This window comes from Prionailurus viverrinus, chromosome A2 (genome assembly GCF_022837055.1).
Source record: "Prionailurus viverrinus isolate Anna chromosome A2, UM_Priviv_1.0, whole genome shotgun sequence".
Lineage (NCBI taxonomy): Eukaryota > Metazoa > Chordata > Mammalia > Carnivora > Felidae > Prionailurus > Prionailurus viverrinus.
This window is the reverse complement of record NC_062562.1, coordinates 146,120,023-146,146,186: the sequence shown is the minus strand read 5'-3', so window position 1 is coordinate 146,146,186 and position 26,164 is coordinate 146,120,023. Positions and strand designations below refer to the sequence as shown.

General features: G+C 40.3%; 1 protein-coding gene across 4 annotated transcripts in view; it reads right to left on the bottom strand.

Moving 5' to 3' along the window:
* The window catches only part of AHCYL2 (adenosylhomocysteinase like 2), a 170,256-nt gene that overhangs the window by 43,068 nt on the left and 101,024 nt on the right, over positions 1 to 26,164 (bottom strand). For 2 of the 4 annotated variants that reach the window (XM_047848927.1, XM_047848925.1), the window contains one exon: positions 3,671 to 3,782. In XM_047848927.1, the coding sequence (XP_047704883.1) occupies positions 3,671 to 3,782 (112 nt within the window). Of the gene's footprint in view, positions 1 to 3,670; positions 3,783 to 13,212; positions 13,296 to 26,164 lie in introns of those variants that run through there. The other 2 variants (XM_047848928.1, XM_047848926.1) reach the window with 2 other exon arrangements.

Genomic DNA, 26,164 nt, shown 5'->3' with positions numbered 1-26,164 from the left:
TTTCTTATAAACACTTTCAGGAATAACGCAGGAATTTCAGGAATTGAAGTAGCCTTTTTCAACCTGGGTTCCACCAGAATTAAGCCCTAATGCCTTGAAGCATCCATCAAATATATCAATTTACTTCTATCCATCTAGAAGTGTACTAGTTGTGAACCATCCTTTGGATAACTGAGAAAACAGTCTCTCCAGTCCTCTTCTGTGTTCTGTGATTCTGATGAGGAACCTTGGTTGAGAAAGGCTGGTAGAGGCTTCTAAATGAAAGCATGGCAAAACTTGGCACTAGGATCTTTAGGTAGGGAGAGTAGGCCATAGACTACCCAAGCCTCCAGGTAACTTCAGCAAAACAAGCACTTTGGATAGGAAGGTACATTTTTTCTGAAATGTCATAAGTCTTCTGGCTGTTCACATACAGAGTGTGGGTATATCAGACCCATATGGTATATCATAGGGTATATCAGAGACCTCAACAAGAATATAAAGTATATGTCTGGGGACACCTTTCATCAGTATTTGTTTATCAAACACCTCTTAGGTTAAACATTTCTAAATACTAGGAATAGAGCAGTAGAAGACAAAAATCTCTACTCTTATGGATCTCATATTCAAGGAAGGAGAGAAAGACAATAATAAATTAGTAAAATACATAGTAAATATATTAAGTGCTGTGGAGAAAAATTAAGGAAGAAACTTTGATAGGAAATGTTGGGTGGGGTGTTTGTACAATTTTAAGAATAGCCATAATAGGCCTCAATGAGAAGGTGACGTTTAGTTAAGAACTGAAGGAGGTAGGATACCCAGCTAGGATATCTTAGAGCACCCTAGGCAAAGGAAATAGCAAGTGCAAAGAACTTAAAGCAGGGAAGTGCCTGGCATATTTCGAAATAACACAATAGTAGTAAGGAGCCACTAATATGGCTGGGGTGAAATGTATAGCTGGAAGAGGAGGGAGGTTTGGGAATCTAGCGATGTGACTAGAAATGTAATGGGAGGGTAGAGGGCTGTGTAGGCCATTGTAAGATCTTTAGCCTTTACTCAGAGTGAGACTGGGAAGCCATTGGAGGGTTTAGAGCAGAGAATTGATATGATCTGACTTACTTATTTCAAGAGAATGAATCTGGCTCTAGTGCTGTGAATAAACTATATTCATAAGCGAGGCAAGATCAGAACTCAGGAGCTCAGTTTTCAAGACATGGGAGGTTTGAGATGCCTATAAAACATCAAGTGAAAGGACTGGGCAGGCAGTTGGATACATGGATCTAGTGTATAGGGGAGAGATTTGAAGTAGAGATAAAATCTGAGAATCAAATGTCAATACATAATATTTAAACCTATGAGACTGCATGAGCTCATGTGGGAGAGTATAAACAGAGAAGTGATCCAGAGACTGATCCTTGGGGCTCTCCAATGTTAATTTCTGTAGTCACTTCAATGATAATGTATGCTGAAAATGGTTCCAAGTTTTTATTGACATGCATTTGCATATCATCCTGTATTTGGAAAGCTGTGAGTCAATTTCATTATTCTTGGTTTTCGTTGATAGATTAGGAGCTTTTTCTGTAGCACCTCATATAATTTCTCATTGCCTCTGTTATGAACATCACAAACTACAAGAGTTTTCCAGGATCACACAAACAAATCACATAGGGATCAAAGCCTAGAAAATTGGTCTCTCCTAACTGCCAGTCCAGGGCTTGCCAATTGTTCATGTAAAAAAACCAAAACCAAAACCAAAACGAGGTAACCGTGTGTCTGAAACAGCTGTAAAAGAAACAAGCATCATCTTAGGTTTCATTTTTAAAGCACCGAGTTTATGGAAATAACACTTCCTATAGATTGTTTCAGATCATACCTGGAATATTAAAGTCATAGGCATATTTTTAAAAGGATACTTCATCTGGAATATATCCAGATGAGGATAGCCACGACAATGGGATGCCCTGAAAATGGTGATTTTTATTTCTATGTAAAATCATTAAATTCCAAGGATTATATAAGAGCTTATCAGAGCTAAATGACTAGATAAAGCAAGAATCACCCTATCATCTAAAATGCTCCCAAAGAAGCCAGATGGCCATTTGTCAGGGATACCATCAAGGTAATTCTAGCATCCAGTGGGAAGCTGAATAATTGATCTTAAGTTCTTTTCTTTTCTTTTTTTTTAATTTTTTAAAAATTTTTATCTATTTTTGAGAGAGAGAGAGCACTCAAGAGTAGGGGAGGGGTTCAGTAGGAAGGCAGGCATTGGTTTTCTCTGCAGGAACACAATTGGAAATGTGGATCTAGTGTATAGGGAGAAGACTGAGCTGGTGTTAAAGTTTAGTACAGTTATTGTTTAGTATCCATCTTTAAACAATATGCACAAACTCACAGTCTAAAATTTTAACTACCATTTTATAATTCACATTTCACAATTATTTTGGTTTCCAGAGTTATATTTAAAAAAATTTTTTAAATGTTTTTAAATTTATTTTTGACAGAGAGACAGAGAGTGAACAGGGGAGGGGCAGAGAGAGACGGAAACACAATCCGAAGCAGGCTCCAGGCTCTGAGCTGTTAGCACAGAGCCCGATGTGGAGCTCGAACTCATGAACTGTGAGATCATGACCTGAGCCAAAGTTGGCTGCCCAACCAACTGAGCCACCTAGGCGCCCTGGTTTCCAGAGTTATATTAACTGGTTCATGAATTTTCAACACTGGCTATTTCAGCAGAATAAGATAGGTACACAATTCGGTATCTTTACACAAAAATCCATAGGGATTTACATCATTCCACTACAGGGGGCAGAAGGGAATAAAAAGAGAAATGTAACAAGTGTAAATAACAATCTACCCAACCTAAAAGTTTCCCAAACAAGCTTTCTTCAACTTTACATAACAAATACTACTTTCCTATTTGTGTGAAGAACAAATAAAATTTCAGGTCATGATGAAAAATTTTTAAAGAATATTACTATTTATAATGTTTATAATGTGAAGGGATAACTAGGGCAAACATTCAGCTTCCTACTATATTCCAACAGAAGAGCAAAATAAAATAGCTCCTTATTAGATCAGATACACACTAGGCATTGTTGCACAAATGGCCGATGCCTTCGAGGGGTCCTACGTGGTAATAACTCATCTGGCATTAAATGATATTACAGCTCCACAGCCCGTATATTTGAATTAATGCCACTGCAAAGGAAGGAAGGAGTGACAAGCAATATAATGGCATAGCTTAGAAGAGAAGGCAAAGGGCTCACTGGAACTAGGGCTCACTTGAATGTTTTCATTGTTTCTTAGGGCAATTAAGGTTTCTCTCTTAATTTGCAAGTACTGGATGGAGGGATGGGGAACTCCTCTTATTTTCAAAGAACGGAAAAAAACATGTCTTTATACATGCTGTTCAATGAAGGTCATCAATGAGTTACCTATGCCCACCCTCTGAATAGATCAGAATTCAGTTTTGTTATTCACCCTCTTCTGCCATTGTTGGAAGAAGAGACCTCCATTAGGCTCCACCCTGAATCCTCAAGAGGAATCCCAAGATTCCATCCATAACTTTGGTCTGAATGTTGACTGAGAGTCAAAGTGTTTATTCCAAAGCACAGGTTTGGATGGACAGGAGGGCCCATTGATCATACTTAATTAGCCTCCACGGGTGGGTCCATAGCAGCTCAGTACTCACCTGAGCTGTAGCTGTCAGTAGATGACTGAGAAATGGAACGAGACAGAGAGCGACGTCCAATTTTGGTGGGACGTTTGTTGAATTCTTGTTTCTGGTCAGCAAATTGGATCTGCTAAGAAAAAGAACTCTAGTTATATAAAAGAAAACAACCTTCATTTTGAGATAGCAGTTCAAGGCTCGCATTGCAGGATCTTACCTTCCTTTGCAGTTGATCTGATTGTACCAACCCATTTTTGGAATGTTAAGATTTTTTGGACTGAATGATTTTTCATTCTTTACCTACTATGCTTCTATCAAATTTAAATCTTTGATCAACTCTCTGGCCATATACCTTTAAAATAAAATTGTGACCAAAAAAAAAAAAAAAAAAAAAAAAGAGAGAGAATGGAATGTTCTGGTTAAAATAAATTTTTAGAAAGTTGAGTCATATTCCTTTCTATAGTTTCACTGAAAATTAAAGCTGGAAAGAATCTTTGAGACTATCTATCCTAATATTCATGTATCTAGATGAGAAAACTGCGAAGTACAGAAAGGCAAAGTGACTTCAGATTTTAAGAGTCTCAGGAAATGGGATGGTATAATACAAAAAAAAAAAAAAAAAAAAAAAAAAAAAAGGGCTCTCCACTAAGAACTTCTGAAGCTGCATTCAAATCCTGATTATACCAGTCATTAGCTATGTGATGTTGGTCAAGGTGTTTTGTGATACTCATTTTCTCATAAGTACAGCAAAGACAAAAGTACTTACCTCACAAGGTTTAGAGAGGGTTAAATGAAACAATGCACATAAGCTGTTAAACACAGCAGTAGATTCAATAAATCCACCCCCTGACTTCTACCTCTGTAGTTCACTGTTCTTATAACTCTTACAGGTAGGCACTCTAGCTTTTTAAAAGCTTTCTAGAAATGTATTAATTAGCTTTTCAATTCTAATAAGTATAGTAAACATTAATTTATTATTTTTAATGTTTGGTATCATAGAATACCTACAAGCCACAGGATTGATCATCTATTCATTATAACATAACAGATGTAGAAGACGGGTAGATGACTGGACTGAATGTATATAGACAGCAATACTCTGGAGGTTGCATTTTGGACCAATACTGATGATTTTCTTACAATTTTATCCCTTTCTCCTACTGTTGGAGGTTCCAGCTGACACTTTATAACACTTTACAAATGAAAGTTCATATTATTTATTCAATAAATAACTTTTCTTCTTTATCCTTAGTTGAATGTATAACTACATGGATTATTCTGGATCCAAGGTGGCATAGAGGCAGGAAGGATCAACAATCTCACAACTACCTTTCATCATAAAAAGATGGTTCCCTGGGGCACCTGGATGGCTCCATCAGTAGAGAGTCCAACTCTTGGTTTCGGCTCAGTTTACGATCTCACGGTTTGTGAGTTTGAGCTCCATGTCAGGTCTGTGCTGGCTGGAGCATGCTTGGGATTTTCTCTGTCTCCCTCTCTCTCTGCGCCTCCCCCGTTCTCTCCCTCTCCCTCAAGATAAATAAATAAACTTAAAAAAAAAAAAGATGGTTCCTTGATGGGCAGGACACAGACACAGCATACCAGAATGAAAGCAGTGACTGACAGCTAGTATTTCCTGCAGTTAGAGGCAACTATTGGGTTATTTGAATAGTGAGACAAGGACACTAATGCCAAACTGAATTAGCTTAGCATGCCTATTTTAGGGAAATTCATACCATTTTCATAGCTATACCAACAAATGAAGCTTGTGTTAGTACCTTAGAGTTTGCAAATTGTTTTTAGTAATAGGAAAATTCATTGGATCAGAAGCTCTTTGCAAGGTGAAAAATGGCAAAATTCATCATTTTGCTAAAGTAGCAATTTATTGCAAAAAGATAAAGTGCTCTTTCTATGCACTCCCATGGGATATACGTGAACTTCCATGTACTCCTCCTAGTCCAGCACTTACCACACTGAATAGAAGTATCGATCTGTATCCTGGAGGATATAGATTTGTAGGCACAAATACCTGACACACGGTAGGCAATCACATGCTAAAACAATGAACCTGAAGTAGCCTATTCTAACTTCACTGTCTGTACTTGGTTGGATATTAAGTAAATGTAAGCCTAAGCCAAATCTAAAGGTAAAAGAATTTTTAGCACAAAAAAAAGCTGGGCAGGGGAAGGTGGGTGAAAAGATGGGGAGGGGGATAGCAAGCAGTCAGGCTGAAAACTCTGGCTTTCATTGCACCACCCTTGTTCAAGACTATGATGTCATTTTTCTTTTTCTTTCCTTTTTTTTTTTTTTCTCCCAGAGGCCCATCTAGGAAAAGGAGCAGTAATTGACTTTCCAGAGGCCAGGATGAGTCACTAACTTCAGCAGTGCCTCCTTTTAAGAAAGTAACAGATGAACCCTGTCTCAGATATGTTAACAACCCCCTCCCACCCACACACCACTAGAGGGGGCCAGCCACTCTGCTTCTCTAGATGTGTAGGATCACGGGGGGGGGGGGGGGGGGGGGGGGGGGTGGATGCACACCACGTTACCCCAATAACACTAAACCACGTAGCTATCTGGCTGCTCATCTTCTCAATCCAGTTTCCCTAAGCAGAGCTGTCTTCTCTATCGTCTTCTCCATTTACAGTAATTCTTCCCGCCAGGTCTTTTGGCACCAAAGAAGACTAGGCTACGCTGGCGTTCTCTGCTCAGAAAGGGTCCTCAGTCTTGTTTGCATTAGACACTGACCTCAATTTTAAGACAGAAGAATATTAGAAAGGGACTAACCACTTATACAGAATGAGATGTATTCTTTTCCCAAGAAATATATCTTTTTCTGACAACCAGAACACATGGCTTAAGTAGGTCATCCCCGGTGCCCAATTCTCGATTCTCCATAAATGCCATTACATTCTTCACTCAACAGTTCGCCTTGTGATACAGTAATCTACCCACCCCGGGTAGAGGACTCTGGTACCTTCTGAACCCCTAACTCTTCTACCTTGTCCAAAATCAGAGTCCTTTAAGGTAACCCTCCTTTTCAATTTCAGAGAGAACTGCCTAATTCCAATAAGCAAGGGAGGGAAAGAGTGTTGGGAGGGGAGCAGCTCACCTTATGCCAGAAGCAGGGATGAAAGCAGCAAAGGAAGGAAAAAGCAGCTGGCCTTTTACAATGATGGCTATGGCAGCAGCAAGCCTGCTAAATAGGAGCTTAGCCTCACCTGGGCTTTAATCCCAGAGTTGCCATTGACAATGTATTTCTTCTTGTTGCTCAGCATAGTGACATTACCAGCCCTACTGCCACCTCTCCGGTCCAGGGACCCTTGTGGGTAGGCCTTTAAACTTTCCTCATCAGCAATTCTGTTGGCTCTGGTTCCAACTAGCTTTTTTTTTTGGGGGGGGGTACCCTTCCCTGGAATCCCTGAGGCAGCTCCAACAACCCCTCCAGCAGTAGAGCCCAATTTAATAAGGCATTTCTGTTAGTGGCTCATCAACCATTCCTAATTCTCGGAGCTGTTTTGCTTTTATTTTATTTTTCTCCTAAACACCTAATTACACGGATCCTCTGACCTCTAAACCTTAACAAGTCCCCTGACAAGGCCCAACTTGCATGCGCATAACAATAGCTTATTTATATAACCAGTGTACTTTTTTGCCTACTATAATTAACTTGCTAATTAGGTTCCTTTTTAACCTTACCTCCTCCTTTTCCATGTCAGATGATTTTGGTTAACCTAGTCTCATTAGAAAAAAATTAACTACAGAGCCACTAAAACAATGAGGGAATTTATTAAGAAGGTAAGGGAAGAAATGGGGCCAAATGCTGAGGCAGCCTCTACTCTACACCCGGTATCCTTGGGTTTGTCAGACTGAGGACACTGCTTTCAGCTATGACACCAAGGAAATCAACTTTCTCAGACCGTTGCTTTACTCTTAATTGTGCATCTTTTATACAGGTTTTGACATACGGTTTCTAGTCCCAACTCAAGATTGTTGCTGATTAGGTGGTGCTTTTTTCAGTTTTTCAAAAAACTGTGTGTTTCATGGGAAGTGTGACTACAAAGGAGAATTTCCTATTTCCTCAGAGTTCCCAGAATCACAGTGACCTTGTTACATACCAAATAACGAGTCAAATGAAAGGGGCAAGAATCACACTATTTATTTGTTGATTTCTGAAAGGGACCCACTAAATAGGAAAGCCACATTCAACTATATGTTACAGAGATGGGTGGGAATGTGATCTGAATTCTTCCTTAAAAAAAGAGACTGCTTATTGAGCACAAGAAAGAACGTAAAATGGTAGATTCTTTTTTTAGGATAATCTTTATTTTGAGAGAAAAGGTCTCTGGAAGAATGGAATAAAGAGAGAAGGGCATATATTTATTAAGTTCCTACAAAATAAACATAGCCCTGCGTATTTGTTACTTCTATCAAGCAGCATAAGAATCTTACAAAGTCAACATCATTATTCCCATTTGACAAATTAGGGAAGTGCAGCCCTGAGAGAACAAATGATCTGCTGGAGTTCTCACAGCAAGTCAGTGATGGGACTGGAACGGGAGCCTGTGTTTATGACAGAGCCAAAGTTCTTTCTACTATACCACACCTTGTGATATTAATCAGAAGATCAAAAATTCCCCTGGTCCTAATCCTAGGTGTACTAGCTCCACCCCATTCCTCTTGATTTATCTTTAAATTTATTTTATTTCAAATTACGCTTTAAATTTACTTTCTTATTAGATTGGGTCTCAGAAATTATATCCCACATGATCTTGGGAGCTCTGATCAAACCACAGTTCTGAAATGGCTAATCATAGCCATTGAATATGAAATCTAACAGCTATTTAATTGACAACTTTGCCCAGTGTTACTACCAAAAGTTGAAAGAGAAATTAACTGAACTCAAATATGATGTTCACCATCACCCATGACAATCCTGATCTCTCACTCATAATTTCACCAGATAATACAGACTAGTCTTTTTCTGCTTACATGATGAATCCCTAAACTTCTGCTCTTCCTAGTACACTCTCAGCTGGTTCTGGATTTTCCTCACTCAGGTGAAAGGGAACTTGTTGGTCCATTACTTAACTGACTAGACCTGAGCCAGAGGTAGCTGCAGATCTATACTAAATCCAACTAGAAGACATTTTAGGACACTATTACTGACAGGAAAAGCCTTACCACTTAACAAGTTTATCTAACAAAGTAGTTCTCAAACGTTAGGTGCATCACAATTACCCACAGGGCTTATTAAAAGGCATTGCTAAGCCCCATCCCCAGAGTTTCTGATTTAGTAAATCTGGGTGGGGCCAAAGATTCTGCATTTCCAGCAAGTTTCCAGGTGATTTAATGCTGCTGCTCTGGGACTACACTTCAAGAACCATTGCCCTAACACTTTCTCCAAGCATGAATAAGGCAGCCCTAATGTTCTTGACTTTCTCCTTAGCCAACCATTTTATTCTGTGACTAAACCATGGAGGCATATTCATAGGCATAAAAGAAAAGGTTACTTGAAAGGTCACAGAATAGTATGAGGTGATCCTTTCTTTATACCCAACACAGGATATAAAGAGAACTGGGTCTAATTCTGATTTTCACAATTTAAGGCTATTAAGAATAGATGGTTAATACATTAGGAAAAATAGGACTCATGGGGAGGACAGAAGATCTATTTACCCTAAAGAGGATCAGGCCAAGGGAAAACAATTCCTCTTCAAATACATAAGGCAGTATTACAAAGGATGATCATCAGTGGTTCTATCTCCATTTCTTACCATTTCGGCACTTAACACTGGCGGTAATAATCCTCATTTGTAAAATGGGAACAATAATGTCTACTTTGCCTGCATCAAATGTGCACTGAGGGAAAAAAAAGTACATAAGAGGGTTTTGGAGACCACATAATGATACATAGGTACAAAATATTAGCATCTCTATTCTTTTAGGTCAAAAGCTCTTCACCTAGAGTCCATGGATGTCTAGACCACCACCCCCAACACACAATGCAAAATTTTGTGTATGTGTATATTTTCCTGGGGAGAGGGACATAGTTTTCATCGGTTTCTCAAATGGATCTCTGCCTTTAAGTGTCAATCCTGACCCACAGTTATAGTCAAGCTACCTCTACCACCAGGTGCCTTGGAGGTTTTCGTTCCACTTCCAAGTACACATGGTTCAAGCATTCTTAGACACATCTCTCTCTTCCAAGCCAAATGAGCTGCCTGAACAGATTCTTCACCTATAACAGAGAATATTTCTAGCCCAAAGAAAATCGGGTAACCAGCTGGCTGGGTACTCAAGAAAGTCAATCAGATTTCCCATGGAAAAGTACCAAGTACTACAGACAGTTTAGATGGGAGGAGGAAACATTAAAATGTAAAAACTTAACAAAAAGGTTACTGCTGGGGCGCCTGGGTGGCGCAGTTGGTTAAGCGTCCGACTTCAGCCAGGTCACGATCTTGTGGTCCGTGAGTTCGAGCCCCGCTTCGGGCTCTGGGCTGATGGCTCAGAGCCTGGAGCCTGTTTCCAATTCTGTGTCTCCCTCTCTCTCTGCCCCTCCCCTGTTCATGCTCTGTCTCTCTCTGTCCCAAAAATAAATAAATGTTGAAAAAAAAAAAATAAAACAAAAAGGTTACTGCTGATCTCCATACACATAAAAGGAGGTATTTCACCTACCAGCTGAGACCATAAAGATTTCTCAAGGGAAGTAAAAACATTAACAAGAGTCTTTAAAAGGATACGTTCCCCAACCTTCTAGCAGTAAAATTCCTGAACAAGGCTAAAAAATCTTTCACATGGAAGCAGCTGAGGAGCAAAGGCTCCAGAAGTTTTCCAGGGACTGATACAATGTTAACTTGAAGGTCTACCTCATCAATTATCAAGATGGGGGTTCTTCGAACTTCATCCTGGCTTATTTCCCTGCTGGGAGTGAGAGATGTGAGTACTGTCAGCGGCTGTGGTCGGAGTCCTGTTCTCTGAGGAGTATGCGAGTCCCTTATTGCTGGTGATCATTAATAAAGGAGGACACGTTATGATGCGCCTCCTCTGCTAAATTTTCCTCCTGAAAGAAGGTTTGAGAGCCTTGTAATGTTTCCTTTGGAGTCAAGGACGGTCTCAGTGGAAATTTCACTACATTAATATACAAACTGGAACATGAGTCAGACATTTGGTTAAAGCCTTCTTAAATTGAAATTTGGACCCAACATGGGAGATGGCTCCAGGGTTTGCTCTTGGGAATTAAAAAGCACTCTAATATTTCATAGGCAAGGTCTATAGGCAATATACACTAGAGGATGCTCAGTGGCTCACCTTGCTGGCTAAGTGGCTATCAGTGGCAGCCTAATGAAGTACTACTTCCAGACTAGGTCAGGAATTAATGACTTATGTGGTATCTGAAAGAAAGCCTCAAGAGGTTAATCTTTGGCAAGGAAAAGATAGATGAAAAACTGACAAGCCCCTCCTTACTCTTTCTTGCTGTTGTTAAAACACTTTTGCTGATCAAAGGTATTTTCCTGGTTTTTGAGAGAGAAGGGCCAAGAAATGAGAAATGCTGTATTGAAAACAAAGCAGAGTTGTGCTTTATTAAAGAATGTCTTCTAAACGTTGGACAGTCCTAGATCAAATCCCTTAAAGCAATAGTCACTAACTCTTTTAGAACAGTTTTCTTGTTCCCATAAATAAAAAGAAGTAAAGGTTTGGTAGGAGCTCCTTTGGAGAGGATGTACTGAGCAGATAAAAGAGTGAGGACTATTACGAGAATGAGTTATACACTAACCCTCAATATAGTAACTCTGTAAAACATTTACTGATTCTGAGTTGATGCACTAATGTTTATCGAACTCTTCTGTAATATTCCTTTATAGAAGTACCAAAGTTTAATATCTTAATGTGGCCCTTCCCCAAAGAAAACCAAAATTCTTGCTCTACTTTCTTATTATTGGCGAGTGGCTGGAGATTCAAATACAAACTTAAAATCCAACTAGAATTATTATGTGAATCCTTTCCATCAGTGTTAAAACACTACATTATTTGATGTAAGCCTGTGAATGGGTAGGATTTCTTTCCGTTAAACATTTTAACACCGAGCACAAGGTTCTGAAACAATATTAAGAACAACAACAGCAAGGCGCGCCTGGGTGGCTTAGTCGGTTAAGTGTCCAACTCTTGATTTCAGCTCAGGTTCAATCTCATGGTTCGTGGGATAGAGCCCTGTGTTGGACTCTACACTGACAGTGCTGAGCCTGCTTGATATTCTCTCTCTCCCTCTCTCTCTGCCTCCCACCCTCAAAATAAATAAACTTAAAAAAAAAAAAAAAGAACCGCAACAGCAATAACCCCAACACAAAAAATAAACAATAGTTGTGACAATGAGAGTTGAAATGCAGGCTCTCCAGGGTCTTTGTCAGGTTTACTATATACTCAGTCTCATTACTGATGGTTATTTCTTTAAGTCCATAATTCCATAAACACTGAAAAGAACTTAGGGTATGTTATATATATTCTAACTAGTTTTCCATAGGGAAATGATATAGATAGATAGATAGATAGATACAGATATAGATATAGATATAGATATAGATATAGATATAAACAAACATACTGCTGATATAGACTGTAACAAATCAGACTAAACCTAGAAGAGACCAGTTAGGAACATGAGGATGGTTGCTGCTTTTAAATCAAAAGTTGAAATTGGACCTAAAATACTAGGTGTTATGTACTAGTTCTTATCAAAAAATAAGTCCTTATATTTAAATTACATTAAAATTATCCATCAGGCAAATATGGCATTTTGAGGAACAGTACCAAGAGAGCTATAGTGACTGCCCTTCAGAAATATACATAGAAAGAGTGTTTGGGTTGGGGCGCCTGGGTGGCGCAGCCGGTTAAGCGTCCGACTTCAGCCAGGTCACAATCTCGAGGTCCGTGAGTTCAAGCCCCGCATCAGGCTCTGGGCTGATGGCTCAGAGCCTGGAGCCTGTTTCCGATTCTGTGTCTCCCTCTCTCTCTGCCCCTCCCCCGTTCATGCTCTGTCTCTCTGTCCCAAAAATAAATAAACGTTGAAAAAAAAAAAAAAAAAAAGAAAGAGTGTTTGGGGAAATGTTTTGACTGGAGGGAAAAAATGGGCAGTTAGGGAAGAAATATCTTACATCTTTTCAGAGACTTGAGAGACCACCATTTCTACAAGTTCTGTTTTTCCCCCCTCACTATTCTTTTTCTCTACCCCCTTGAGAAATAAACTAAGCATTAGCTTGCACACAGAGCGCAAAGCACTCACAGGGCAACACAATCCATGCAGTATACCAGGAGCAGTAGGCCAGCACAGACAACCAGGCAGTAGCTGACTCTGGCCAGGCAGCTCCCAGACCCTTCCCAGTTTCACTTGCAATTAAGAAACAGGGGGGACCCAAGACACAGGAGCTAATCAGAAATTAGGGTAATAATTGCCCTCCCACCCACACATCTTGGTAGGGACTTGTCACAGGTGATCCTTGTCACCGGTCAGAAATGGTTGCCTCATTACCAAGAAACAGAAGGAAAAGCAAAGCGACCAAAGAACTCACCATCCACTCAGGCACGTGAAAAGCTGAGGTGCCCTCATTACCGTCCCACTTCTCCATAGTGCAGGCTTGGGTAATCTATGTCCTGAAGCAAAAGGGAAAGCTGGTTTGGAAATGCCAGGGTTTTTTGAGTGCCCCAAAGCAGAACCAAGCCTAGTGATTCAGAAATTCACAATATCCAGCAGAAGCTGCATCCTCTTTCAAAGAGGCTTTCTATTCAAATTAAGATCATTAGTCAACTGCCTGACAAGTCCCTTACTGGCCCCCTTCAAACCTTCTGCTTTTGATTCAAAATCAGAGCTGATGCAAAATTCTGCACCCAGGCACTCAACTTCCCACAGGACACTCACTGTTTAATGCTACCCAAACACTCAACCCCCGCCTCCCCAGTGGACACTTTCCACGGCAAGAGTCAGGCTTCCTCTCTTTCCCTGTGTGTAAGGCACTTGTTAATTTTCTCCCGCCCCTGAGGACACGTCACTGGAGGTGCTGATACCAAGATCAATAAGGATCGAGGTCAAGAAGGCACTCCCATTTCTCAAGAGTTGCTTGATTTGGATCTGTAAACAGGCGTTTCCTTGAAATCAAGAGTTCCTTATGGCTTTCAAGTTTAAACAGCTATGCAGAACCTCCCCATCTGCTCACACCAGGGGTCTGGCACCAGACTCAGGCATATCTCAAGTTAAATTCTTATTGCAAGGGAGATTTGATTCGGATGGTGCCAGGGAAGATCTCTTACAAAATCAGAAACTAGAATCTCTGAAGAAAGTTCTGGGACCACAACTCCCTCTGCTGGCTCCCTATGCTATGTACATGAAGGTCCAAGGGCCTTCAGCTGCAGAAACAACACAGGCGCCAGTTGTAAATGAGCTGCTTACCTGAGGCTAGTCAGGAGCTACACGGTGTAGGTTTAGAGGGAGCCAAAGCTTCCAATCAAGACTAGTGCTGCCTCCAAGTTCCTATCTAAAGTGGGTTTTTCCTCACCCATCTGGTTTTGGGAAGAGACAGGATGCCACCTTAAGGGACCTCAGAAGCTGCTCCCTCTTTAGGTTCCTCTACCAGCTCCCTCTTCTCTGCATACTTCAGAAGTTTGGAAATAAGATAAAATGAGAATAAAGGTGGCCTAACTTATTTTACCTGCTTTGCTCACTCCTAGGGTAGGTTACCCAGTAAGAGTACCATAGATTTCAGGCACAAAGTAAGCCCAATGAGATATGCCTGCTTTGGTCCCCTTTAGGGACCAGGGACTCTATCAGTGTTAATTCCCATCATACAGGATCATTTTTCTAGAGCTGATGGTTTTCATATTAAAATTAGTATTATTGGTTCATTGGCCCTTAGGACCTTCACCGGTTAAGAGAATGATCTTTTGGATGTGGAATAGAGAAGATGGTAATGTCTAGGGGAAGAGGTATTGTAAGATGCCAGCGAAGGCAGAACTCACATACTGACCTGGATGTGTACGCTAGAGAGAAAGGCAAGTGAAAACAGAAGGGGACTGTTGGACCAGGTGAACGCAGAGGTGTCAAAGGATTAGCGATCACAGGGCAGGTAGAGATCAGATGCAACAAGAAGCGAGAACAGCAGAGGGGGAAGTAAAGGAAGCTGCGGCCACAGAGGGAATATGGAGTGAAGCAATGAGTGATGCCACGACATAGAAGGTTGATGACATGCAGGAGCGACAGGCCCTCTGAGGTCAGGGTGTTGATTCTGATAAAGCCTTAGTTGTCAGCAACCTCCAGTCATTGTCGTCTGGTCTTCCTTTCAATCCAAACTTTTTAACAGAATGAGAAGTTACATTTGCTGCCTAAATTTCCGAGGGTATCTTTCATCTGTATTTTATTTTTTTATAAAATTTTTTAAGTTTATTAATTTGAGAGAGAGAGAGAGAGAGAGAGAGAGATCGAGCAGGGGAGGGGCAGAGAGACAGAGAAGGAAAGAGAGAATCCCAAGCAGGCTCCGCACTGTCAGTGCAGAGCCCAAGGTGGGGCCCAAACCCACAAACCATGAGATCGTGACCTGAGCTGAAGTCGAGTCAGACACTTAACCGATTGAGCCACTCTCATCTGTATTTCAGATGCAACATATCCCAAATCAAAATGATTGCTCCATTGTTCCTCCTTCCCTCAACCCTCCAAACGAGTTTCTTCTCACTTTTCCACCTCTATTACTTCAGTCAACCAAATAGAAACCTCAGTCATCTTTGATTTCTCCCCTTTTCCCTAGTCCCCAGAACAATCCATTGCCAATTCTTCCAAGCTTGTCATCTGTCCATCCCTATCCATTTTCATTGCCTCCTAAAAACCCTCCATAAATCCTTTCCAGGATGGTTTTCCACTCCATATCCCTGTACATACGCCATCCCTACAAAAGCTGTGTTGCCCACTGTTCCCTGGATGTGAAGACCAGCACTACGAGGACTGGTTTGGGAATTAAACAGAGCTGATGAGAATACTGACTTTACCCCTTAGTTAGTCTCCCTCTCCCTCTAGTTTCCCAATCTGTAGAGCACAAATAATAATAATACCTCACACGATTGATGCAAGGATTTAAAAAGTGTGCATACACTAAGTATGCACAATACTTAATATACATAATAAACAGTAGCTCTTACTTATGTCATTATTATGAGGTCCTTTCCCACCTCATGCCTTTGCTCATGCCATTTTCTCAAATTGAAATGCATTCATTCTGCCTTCACTTCTATCACCTTCACATATGCAAATTCTTCAAGTTCTGCTCAAATGATAGATCTGCCATGGAATCTAACCTAGAAAAAGCAATCTCCCTTTCCTCTAGTGTTGGGTCACATCACTGTTTGGTCACATCACTATTTTCAGCCTTCCTCACATTAAAGTTACTGTGTACGTGTGTTGTCCCTCATTAGAGTCCACGTTTTTCAAGGGCTTAGCCAGCTTCAATTTGCCCACAGTGTCTGGCATACATTAAGGGCTTAAGAAATGGTCAAATTTTATATACTGTATGTATACCTTACAGCACTCTGAGGGCAACCTGCATAAGCAATGTGTTCAATATATTTTTAGAATATTACTTTATATTCACAGGGGCTTAGTTATACCACTGCCCACAGCTCTGACTTATTTGTGGTGAGTCCTTAATAGGGTTTTAATCCTTAATTATAATATTATCTCTGTAGGAATATATAATCCACTTTCCATTGCTTGATCTGCATCAACCATAATCCTTATGATCTGCATCATAATGAAGCTTTTAGGAACAAATCAAGGCCAAAAGAGTAGAGCCCAACACTTAAAATATTTCAGTGATCAGGGGCACCTGGGTGGCTCAGTCGGTTAAGCCCTTGGCTCAGGTCATGATCTCACCGTTTGTGAGTTCGAGCCCCGCATCAGGCTCTGTGCTGACAACTCAGAGCCTGGAACCTGCTTCGGATTCTGTGTCTCCCTCTCTCTCTCTCCCTTTCCCCCACTCGTACTGTCTCTCTTTCAAAAATAAACATTAAAAAATAAAACAAAATATTTCAGTGATCAGCAAATTACTAGATTATTGGTGGTCCTGTACATGTTTTCTACATAATCAGTTATTAAGCAAATAGAAGATGACTGCCCTCATGGTAGTGTTAAAACATGGAAGAAAATGTCTTTTAAGGAAGACAGGGGTTGGGGGGCACCTAGGTGGCTTAGTCAGTTGGGTGCCCGACCTCGGCTCAGGTCATGATCTTGCAGTTCGTGGGTTCAAGCTCCACATGGGGCTCTCTGCTGACAGCTAGGAGTCTGGAGCCTGCTTCAGATCCTGTGTCTCCCTCTCTCTCTGCCACTCCCTCACTCACACTCTCTCTCAAAAATAAATAAACATTAAAAAAATTATTTTAAAAAAGAGGGTGGGAATAAAAGAATAAGCACAAGTAAAATATATTGCTTTTGCAGGCTAAACTAAATGTTACTTTAGTTGTAACTTTTTTTTTTTTAAAGATTTATTTAAGTACTCTCTACACCCAACGTGGGGCTCAAACTCACGACTCTGAGATCAAGAATCATGTGTTCCACCAAATGAGCCAGCCAGGAGCCCAGCTGTGACTTTGTGTTTGTTTGTTTGTTTAGTGTCGGTTTTACCTAAAGTAGACTTCCTTTGTAAATTGTAGCCTTACTACACCTTTCTGCAATGACTGTGAAACAAAAATAAAACAGTAGCTATTACTACCTTTGGGAACTGAAGATCTATTAACTGAGTAGGACTGTATAAGGCATGAGGTATAGGTGTAAATACTAGTTACAAAGTTGTTTACAATCGAGTTGCATTTTACCATTCTGTGCCTTAAGAGATACACCTATAGCAAGGGCTGGAGTAAGACCGCTGCACATGATTATCTATAATAAGCACTCTTAACATTTAGGTGAGAAGTTTGCAACTTCAAAAAAACAAAACAAAACAAAACAAAGTTAGACAAACTACATTTGTGCCTATGGCCTTCAAGCTTTACGAAAATGGACCAGGTGTATGAATAGCTCACAAGAATCTCATCTGCACTCCAAGAACAACTTGAAGTTTATGTGCCAGTTGTGCTCCTGCCAGGGGTGATTTGATAGCAGTACTGTTAATGGAGGTAAAGCCAGACGACTTGCCAGAGTGAGTATATGCCTGGCTACAGAAGGAAAAACAAGTTAATATTTCCAGGGGGTCAAAGTCAAACGGAACCACGCGGTGGTGAAGAAGTCACTACAACAGCAGAACAGTTTTAAACAAGAGGTGATAAACCTGGAACCTAGAAAGTCATAAGGCACGGGGCAAAGAATACAAGAACGTGACCCTGTCCTCTATTCCTGGCTGTGTCTAATAGTTTTATTGTGCGTTGGCAAGTTACCTAATTACTCTCTTCTTCGGTTTCCTCATTATAAAATGAGGGAGGTGGGTAATAGTGGACTGTGGAAAGTTAGAACTGGTTCCTTCCAGTACTGACATTCAGTATTTCTAAGCTGTTTCTGAGGCTATAAGAAAAAGCAATAACTGGGGCGCCTGGGTGGCTCAGTCGGTTAAGCGGCCGACTTTGGCTCAGGTCACGATCTCGTGGTCCGTGAGCTCGAGCCCCGCGTCGGGCTCTGTGCTGACAGTTCAGAGCCTGGAGCCTGTTTCAGATTCTGTGTCTCCCTCTCTCTGACCCTCCCCTGTTCATACTCTGTCTCTCTCTGTCTCAAAAATAAATAAACGTTAAAAAAAATTAAAAAAAAGAAGAAAAGAAAAAGCAATAACTATTCCTTAGTCCCCTAAGTTACAGCTTATTGTAGAAGCTAAGATTCTTAACCTCCTGAGTTCAAAATTCCATCTGGTCAGTCATGAGGCTGGCTGGAATTGCTAGCCTCAGATCTCCCTTATCCCTTCAGACTTGAAATGCTAATGCTACCACAGCAGATGGGATTGCTAAATCCTCCCCCTACCCACGACCTAAATGGTAGGCACCCTACCTCTCAGTACGTTGAGACTCATATCCCACGGGTATTTTAGACTCCACATGGAGGCATCATCATTACTGGTAAAACTACAGGCTTTGGAGCTAGACAGGCTTGGCTTTAAAGCCTAGCTCCATCACTTACTATCTGTGTGTGTCTTTACCTAAGCAATATAACTTTTTAAGCCCTTGCTTCCGCATCTGTAAAACAGGATAATAATGCCTTTCCTCGCATTAGTGTTATCAAAATTAAGTAATACATAGAAATTCATAAAAAGTGCCAGGAAGCTATTTTGCCCAAAACTAGACATAGCAGAGTGGTACCAGACTGTCTGTTTTAAATCTTGATTCACACTGGGGCACCTGGGTGGCTCAGTTGGTTAAGCCTCTGACTTCAGCTCACGTCCTGATCTCTCAGTTTGTGAGTTTGAGCCCCGCGTTGGGCTCTGTGCTGACAGCTCAGAGCCTGGAGCCTGCTTCGGATTCTGTGTCTCCATCTCTCTCTGCCCCTCTCCTGCTCGTGCTCTGTCTCTCTCTCTCTGTCTCTCAAAAATAAACAAACGTTTAAAAAATGTTAAATCTTGATTCCCATTTACTGTGCAACCTTAAACAAATTACTTATCCTCCCTGTGTCTCAGTTTTCTCATCTGTAAAATGAGGACATTAAAAGTATCTACTTTATGGCACTGCTGAGAGGATCAAATCACACCCACATACACACACACACACACACACACACACACACACACACACACACGCACCGCTTAGAACAGTGCCTCAAACTTGTCAGTGATATTTAAAATTTACTGGGGCGCCTGGGTGGCGCAGTCGGTTAAGCGTCCGACTTCAGCCAGGTCATGATCTCGCGGTCCGTGAGTTCGAGCCCCGCGTCGGGCTCTGGGCTGATGGCTCAGAGCCTGGAGCCTGTTTCCGATTCTGTGTCTCCCTCTCTCTCTGCCCCTCCCCCGTTCATGCTCTGTCTCTCTCTGTCCCAAAAATAAATAAACGTTGAAAAAAAAATTAAAATTTACTATTATTACTAATATATATATCCCCCAATACACCCAAATCCATCTTCTACTATACATGATGAATTCATTCAATTAAACCACAAATAGTTACTGGGTGCCTATTATGTGTCAGCCAGCATAAAAAGACAGCCCCTGCTCTCAATGGTGCTTACTGTCAGGAGAGAGAAACAGGCAATTAAATAAATAATCACAACAAAAATATGAAAAATGACAAGGTAAGTACAGGACTACGCAAGTATATGGCAAGGGTGCCAATCATGTATATTGGGAGTCAGAAGTTCCATTTAAGCTGAAAGGTAAAGGATGATTAGGGGGTACCTGGAGTGTATTTGGCAAGAAGGAATATTGAGAAGAGTATTCCAACAGAAAGAAGAAAGTACTCCATAATATCTCTTACAATCTGCCCTTTCTTCTTCATACCAGCTGTGTAAAGCCTGACCATCATCACATCTATCTAAATCAGTGCTTCATAAACTTGAATATGCCTGGAGATCTTGTTGAAATGCTGACTTAGGTCCCAAGATTGTACTTTTTAAAAAAATTTTTTTAAGTTTATTCATTTTTTGAGAGAGAGAGAGACAGAGCGTGAGCAGGGGAGAGGCAGACAGAGAGAGGGAGACACAGAATCCAAAGCAAGTTCCAGGCTCTGAGCTATCAGCACAGAGCCCAATGCAGGGCTCGAACTCATGAATCTCGAAATCAGGACCTGAGCCAAAGTTGGATGCTTAACCGAGTGAGCCACCCAGGTGCCCCCCAAGATTGTACTTTTTAAACAGCTCTCCAATGATGCCACTGCTGGGACTACACTTTGACAAGGGCCTAGATAATTCCATCCCAATACAGCCTACCTCAATTTGTTAAATTGACTCATTTATATGTGATTATCAACAGCTCAATCATGTTAAAATCTGATCACATCACTTATTTGTTCATAATGCCTCAGTAGCTCCCCATTGTCTTTATAAAATCCAAACTCCTTAGCTTGACACACAAGACCCTGCACAACAATTTAAACTTGTGCATACCTCCCAAGCCTCAGCTCTCTGAATTCCCCCACATCCCCACTGTGAACACACACACACACACGCACACACACGTGCGCGCGCGCGCGCGCACACACACACACACACACACACACACACGTCTTTCAAATTTTAGCTTAGCTGTAACTTCTTTCAGTACACATTTCCAGCTCTTGGTCTAGGTCAAGAATCAATTCTGTGAGTTACTGAGTAATCCCCTAGACAGACTGATCATTTGTCTATTTCCACATTAGAACTGCAAGCAATCTGAGGGCAGAGACTACGTGTCTTATTCCTGTATTCCAAGTACCCAGCGCATAGTAAACAACCAATGAATACGTGCTGAATGAAACAATGACTTGAAGAATAGCTAGGTCAGAGTAAAGCTCCAACTGAATAAAATACAGGATAAGCACCTGAAAGGTAAAAAGAAAGAAAAGGGAATTAGGTATGACCAAGAACTGACAAAACTATAAATAGAAATATCACTATAACAAAACTCTGTACCTCCCTGTCACTGACTAATCCAATCACTGCTTCTCAGATAAACAATTAAGCAATACAGAGACTACAGTACAGGAAAGCAGCACCATGCCACCTTTTCCACTCCCTGTTAAATCCTCTAGATTCTGGGAGTGGAATGTGGAATGTAAATCCTCAATTTCCCTGACACAGCGAATAGAGCTCCAGGCAGGTCAAAGTTCAGTTTGCTGCACAGTTAGCACCTCTAGCTAAAACTGTCCTCAAAGGGAGGTCAAGCTAAAACCTGAACGCAACCAGAATAAAAGTGAGAAGGAATTTATCACAGACTGGAGGGGGATGGGGCACAGGGGGATGGGAAGGGTATAGGGTAAAATACTGAAACATAATGCCATTAAATAAATGTAGAATGCAGACTTCTAACTACATTCTTTTAATTTTTAAATACAATTTTTATGGAAGCATAACTAACCTACAAAAAAATACACAAATCAAAAAGTTACAGTTCAATAAAATTTCAAAAGCCAACACACCTATGTAGCCACTACCTAGATAAGAAAATAGAACATTACCAGCACCCAACAGCCTTGCCTCATGTTCCCTCTCAGTCGTTAGCCTCCTCCCTACCCCGATTCCTATCAACACCAATCAGTTTTGCCTATTTTTGTACCGGATACAAAGATCATCAAATATCATCATTTTCTGCTCAAAAGGTTTCTAAGAGTTACCCAAGTTAGTCGCATTTAGCAGTAGTTCATTTATTTTTATTACCAGAAAGTATCCCATCACATGAATACTCATAATTTATTGAATCCATTCTCCTGTTGAAGGTTGTTTTCAGTTTGAGGGCCATAAAAAATGATGTTGCTATGAACATTCTTGCAGATGTTGTATGGTGCCCATATGAAGATATTTCTGGTTGGGTATTTATCTAGGAGTGTAATCGCTGGGTAAGAGGGTATGCATATGTTCAGCTAGGTAGATGACATCAAACAAGTTGCCAAAATTTGTATACTAATTTCCATTCTTACCAGCAGGCGAATAGTGTTCCAGTTGCTTCATATCCTTGCCAGTATTGTTGGTCTTTTTACATTTTAGGCATTCTATGTAATGGTGGCACACTGTGATTTCAATCTGCATCTCACAGCCACCACTATCATCACCACTGAGCACAGTTTTGTTTTGTTTTTTTTATGGCCTTTATTATGTTGAGGTACAATTCCTCTATATCCACTTTGTTGAGAGTTTTCATCATGAATGGATGTTTAATTTTGTCACATGCTTTTTCTGCCTCTATTGAGATGATCGTAAGATTTTTATCCTTCATTTTGTTAATACGGTGTATGTACTATAGTGACTGAGTTGTGGATGTTGAACCATCCTTACATCTCTAGGATACTTCCCACTTGATCACGATGTATGTTGTTACTATAGTACGGAATTTGATTGGCTAATATTTCGTTGAGGATTTCTGAATCTGTGTCCGTTATGAATATTGGCCTGTAACATTGTTTTTGTATGTGTGGTAAAATATATATAACATTTGTCATTTTACCCATTTTAAAGTGTACAATTCAATGGCATTAAACACATTCACATTGTTATGCAACCATAACCACCATTCATCCCCAGAACTTTTTCACTACCCCATATCCATTAAATAATAACTCCCCATTTCCTCCTTCCCCCAGCCCCTAGAAACCAATATTCTATTTTCTGTATCTTTGAGTTTGATTATCATAGGTGTCTCATATAAGTAGAATCACAGAATATTTGTCCTTTTGTATACTTCACTTAGTATAATGTTTTTAAGGTCCATCCATATTATAGCATGTGTAAGACTTTCACTCCTTTTTAGGGCCAAATAATAATATTCCATTGTATGTATATACCACATTTTGTTTATCCATTTCCCATCCATTGATGGACTTTTGGGTTGTCTCCACATTTTGGCTATTATAAATAGTGCTGCTATGAACACAGGTGTGCAAATACTTGTTCAAACCCCTACTTTCAGTTCTTTGGGGGTATAGTGTTGGATCATATTATAATAATTTCTGTTTGGGGCACCTGAGTGGCTCAGTTGGTTAACCCTCTGACTTCAGTTCAGGTCATGATCTTGTGGTTCATGACTTCAAGCTTTGCATCAGGCTCTCTGCTGTCAGCATAGAGCCTGCTTTGGATCCTCTGTCCCCCTCTCTCTACCCCTTCTCTGCTCTCTCTCTCTCTCTCTCTCTCTCTCTCTCTCTCTCTCTCTCTCAGAAACAATAAAGAAAAGTGCCTGGGTGACCCAGTCAGTTAAGCATCCAACTCTTGATCTCTTCTCAGGTCATGATCTCACGGTTGTGGGATCAAGCCCTGCGTCAGGCTCTCTGCTGACAGTATGGAGCCTGCTTGGGATTCTCTCTCTCTGTCCCTCTGCCTCTTGCACTACCTCTCTCTCTCAAAACAAATGAATAAACATTTAAAAAATAATAATAAATAAACATTAAAAATACATATATTTATATTTCTGTTTATTATTTTGAGGAACCAAAAACCACATTGCACTTTCTATACAAGCATTCCCATCAGCAAAGCACAGGGTTCGAACGTGGAGAAACTGGAAATTTTGTGTACTGTCAAACACATTTTTATCTACTTATTGGCCATTTGGATATTTTTTTTATGTGGAGTGGCTTTTCAAATCTTTTTTCTATTTTTCCATTGGGTTGTCAGTCTTTCCCTTACTGATTTGTATGAGTTATTTATATATTCTGGTTTTAGGTCTTTTGCAAACATTTCCCACTCTGTGGCTTGCTTTTCCTCTCTTACTGTTGTCTTTTTTTAAACTTTTCATTTTGAAATGATTTTAGACTTAGAACAATCAGCAAGAACAGTACAGAGAATTCCCATATACACTTCGCCCAAGTTCCTCTAATGTAACATCTTGTAAAACCAGGGCAATTATAAAAAGTAAGAAATTAACACTGGTATGATACTATTAACTAAACCACAGACTTTATTTGGATTTCACAAGTTCGTCCATGAATGTCCTTTTTCAGTTGCAGGATCCAATCCAGGATCACACACTGCATTTAGTTGTCATGTTCCCTTAGTCTCTTCCAATCTATGGTAGTTCCTCAGTTATTCCTGGTCTTTCATGACCCTGAAGGTGGTAGTTGACTGAATCCTGGAATAAAGCTATGCATTGACCAGATTTAAAAACACCATGAAACAAAACCCCTGTATATTATCTTTTCACCTATTTTGATTTCATTTTTTTTAGCTCCCCGCTCAGTTTCATTGAGATATAATTGATATAATATTGTATGATTATAAAGCGTACAACACAATGATTTGACATATGTATAGGTTACAAAATGAGTGTCAGAGTAAGTTTAGTTAACATCTATCACCTCAGGTAGTTACCAATATTTTTTCTTGTAATGTTATCTATTCATCTCTTTTGATTAATTTTTAGTAGAATGGAGATACCAATTTTATACATTAGTAAAGATAGTAATGTTAAAGATCAGCTAACTTGATTTCCTTATTTTAGAGATAAAGAAGCAAAGATCTAGAAAAATTACCTACCCAAAGTCTTATTTTACTTGGCAGATAGTTTTCTTGTTTGTGACTTTTAATAGTTTTTCTAGTGCTTCAAATACCTTAACTGTTCAGAGACCATCTCTTCTTTTTTTTAATTTTTTTTTTCAATGTTTATTTATTTTTGGGACAGAGAGAGACAGAGCAGGAACGGGGGAGGGGCAGAGAGAGAGGGAGACACAGAATCGGAAACAGGCTCCAGGCTCTGAGCCATCAGCCCAGAGCCCGACGCGGGGCTCGAACTCACAGACCGCAAGATCGTGACCTGGCTGAAGTCGGACGCCCAACCGACTGCGCCACCCAGGCACCCCAAAGAGACCATCTCTTCTTAATCAAAATGAACTAAGTATCTCTATTTCCATTAAGAGATCAACAGAGCCTAAACTTTCAGTTACAAATAAATAAGTCACGGGATGAAAAGTACAACATAGGGAATATAGTCAATAATATTGTAATAACTTTGTATGGTGTCAGATGGTAACTACCACCACCACTTATCTTGGTAAACATTGCATAACGTATAAAATTGTCCAGCCATTATGTTGTACACTTGAACTTAACATTGTATGTCAACTATACTTCAATTTAAAAAGAAAGAGAGAGGGGTATCTGGGTGTCTCAGTTGGTTAGGCATATGACCATCTCAGGTCATGATCTCATGGTTTGTGAGTTCGAGCCCCACATCGGGCTCTCTGCTGTCAGCGCAGATCCTGCTCGGGATCCTCTGTCTCCCTCTCTCTCTCTCTGCCCCTCCCCCCACCTCTCAAAAAATAAATAAACATTAAAAAAATTGTTTTTTAAAAAGAGAGAGAGAAATCATCAGAGCCTAACCAGCTCCTGAATTTCTGGTCTGTTTTCTAATTTTTCAGGAACGAGAATGTATTGCTCTTATAAAAAGAGAAAAAGAAAAAGAAAAAAAAATGTATCATAGACAGAACAATGCCTCCCCATTCCCTGCCAAGATGTCCATGTTCTAATTTCCAGAGCCTGTGAATATACAGCAAAGGTAAGGCTGCAGATGGAATTAAGGGTGCTAGTTAGCTGACCTTGAGATGGGGAGATTATCTCAAATAATCCAAGTGGACCCAATATAATCAAAAGAGTCCTTACAAGTAGAAGAGGGAGGCAACCAGAGACAGATTTGAAGATGTACACTGCTGGTTGTGAGGATGGGGGAAGGGGCCACAAGCCAAGGAATGCTGGCTGCTTCTAGAAGCTGGAAAAGGTAAGGAGATAGATTCTTCTCTCGAGCCTTCAGAAGGAATACAGCCCTACTGATACCTTCTGAAAAATTATTAAAGTATGATTGACATACACTATCAGTTTCAGGTGTAGATCATAGTGATTCAATATTTTTATACATTACTAAATGATCCCATAATAAGTCTAGTTACCATCTATCACCATGTGAA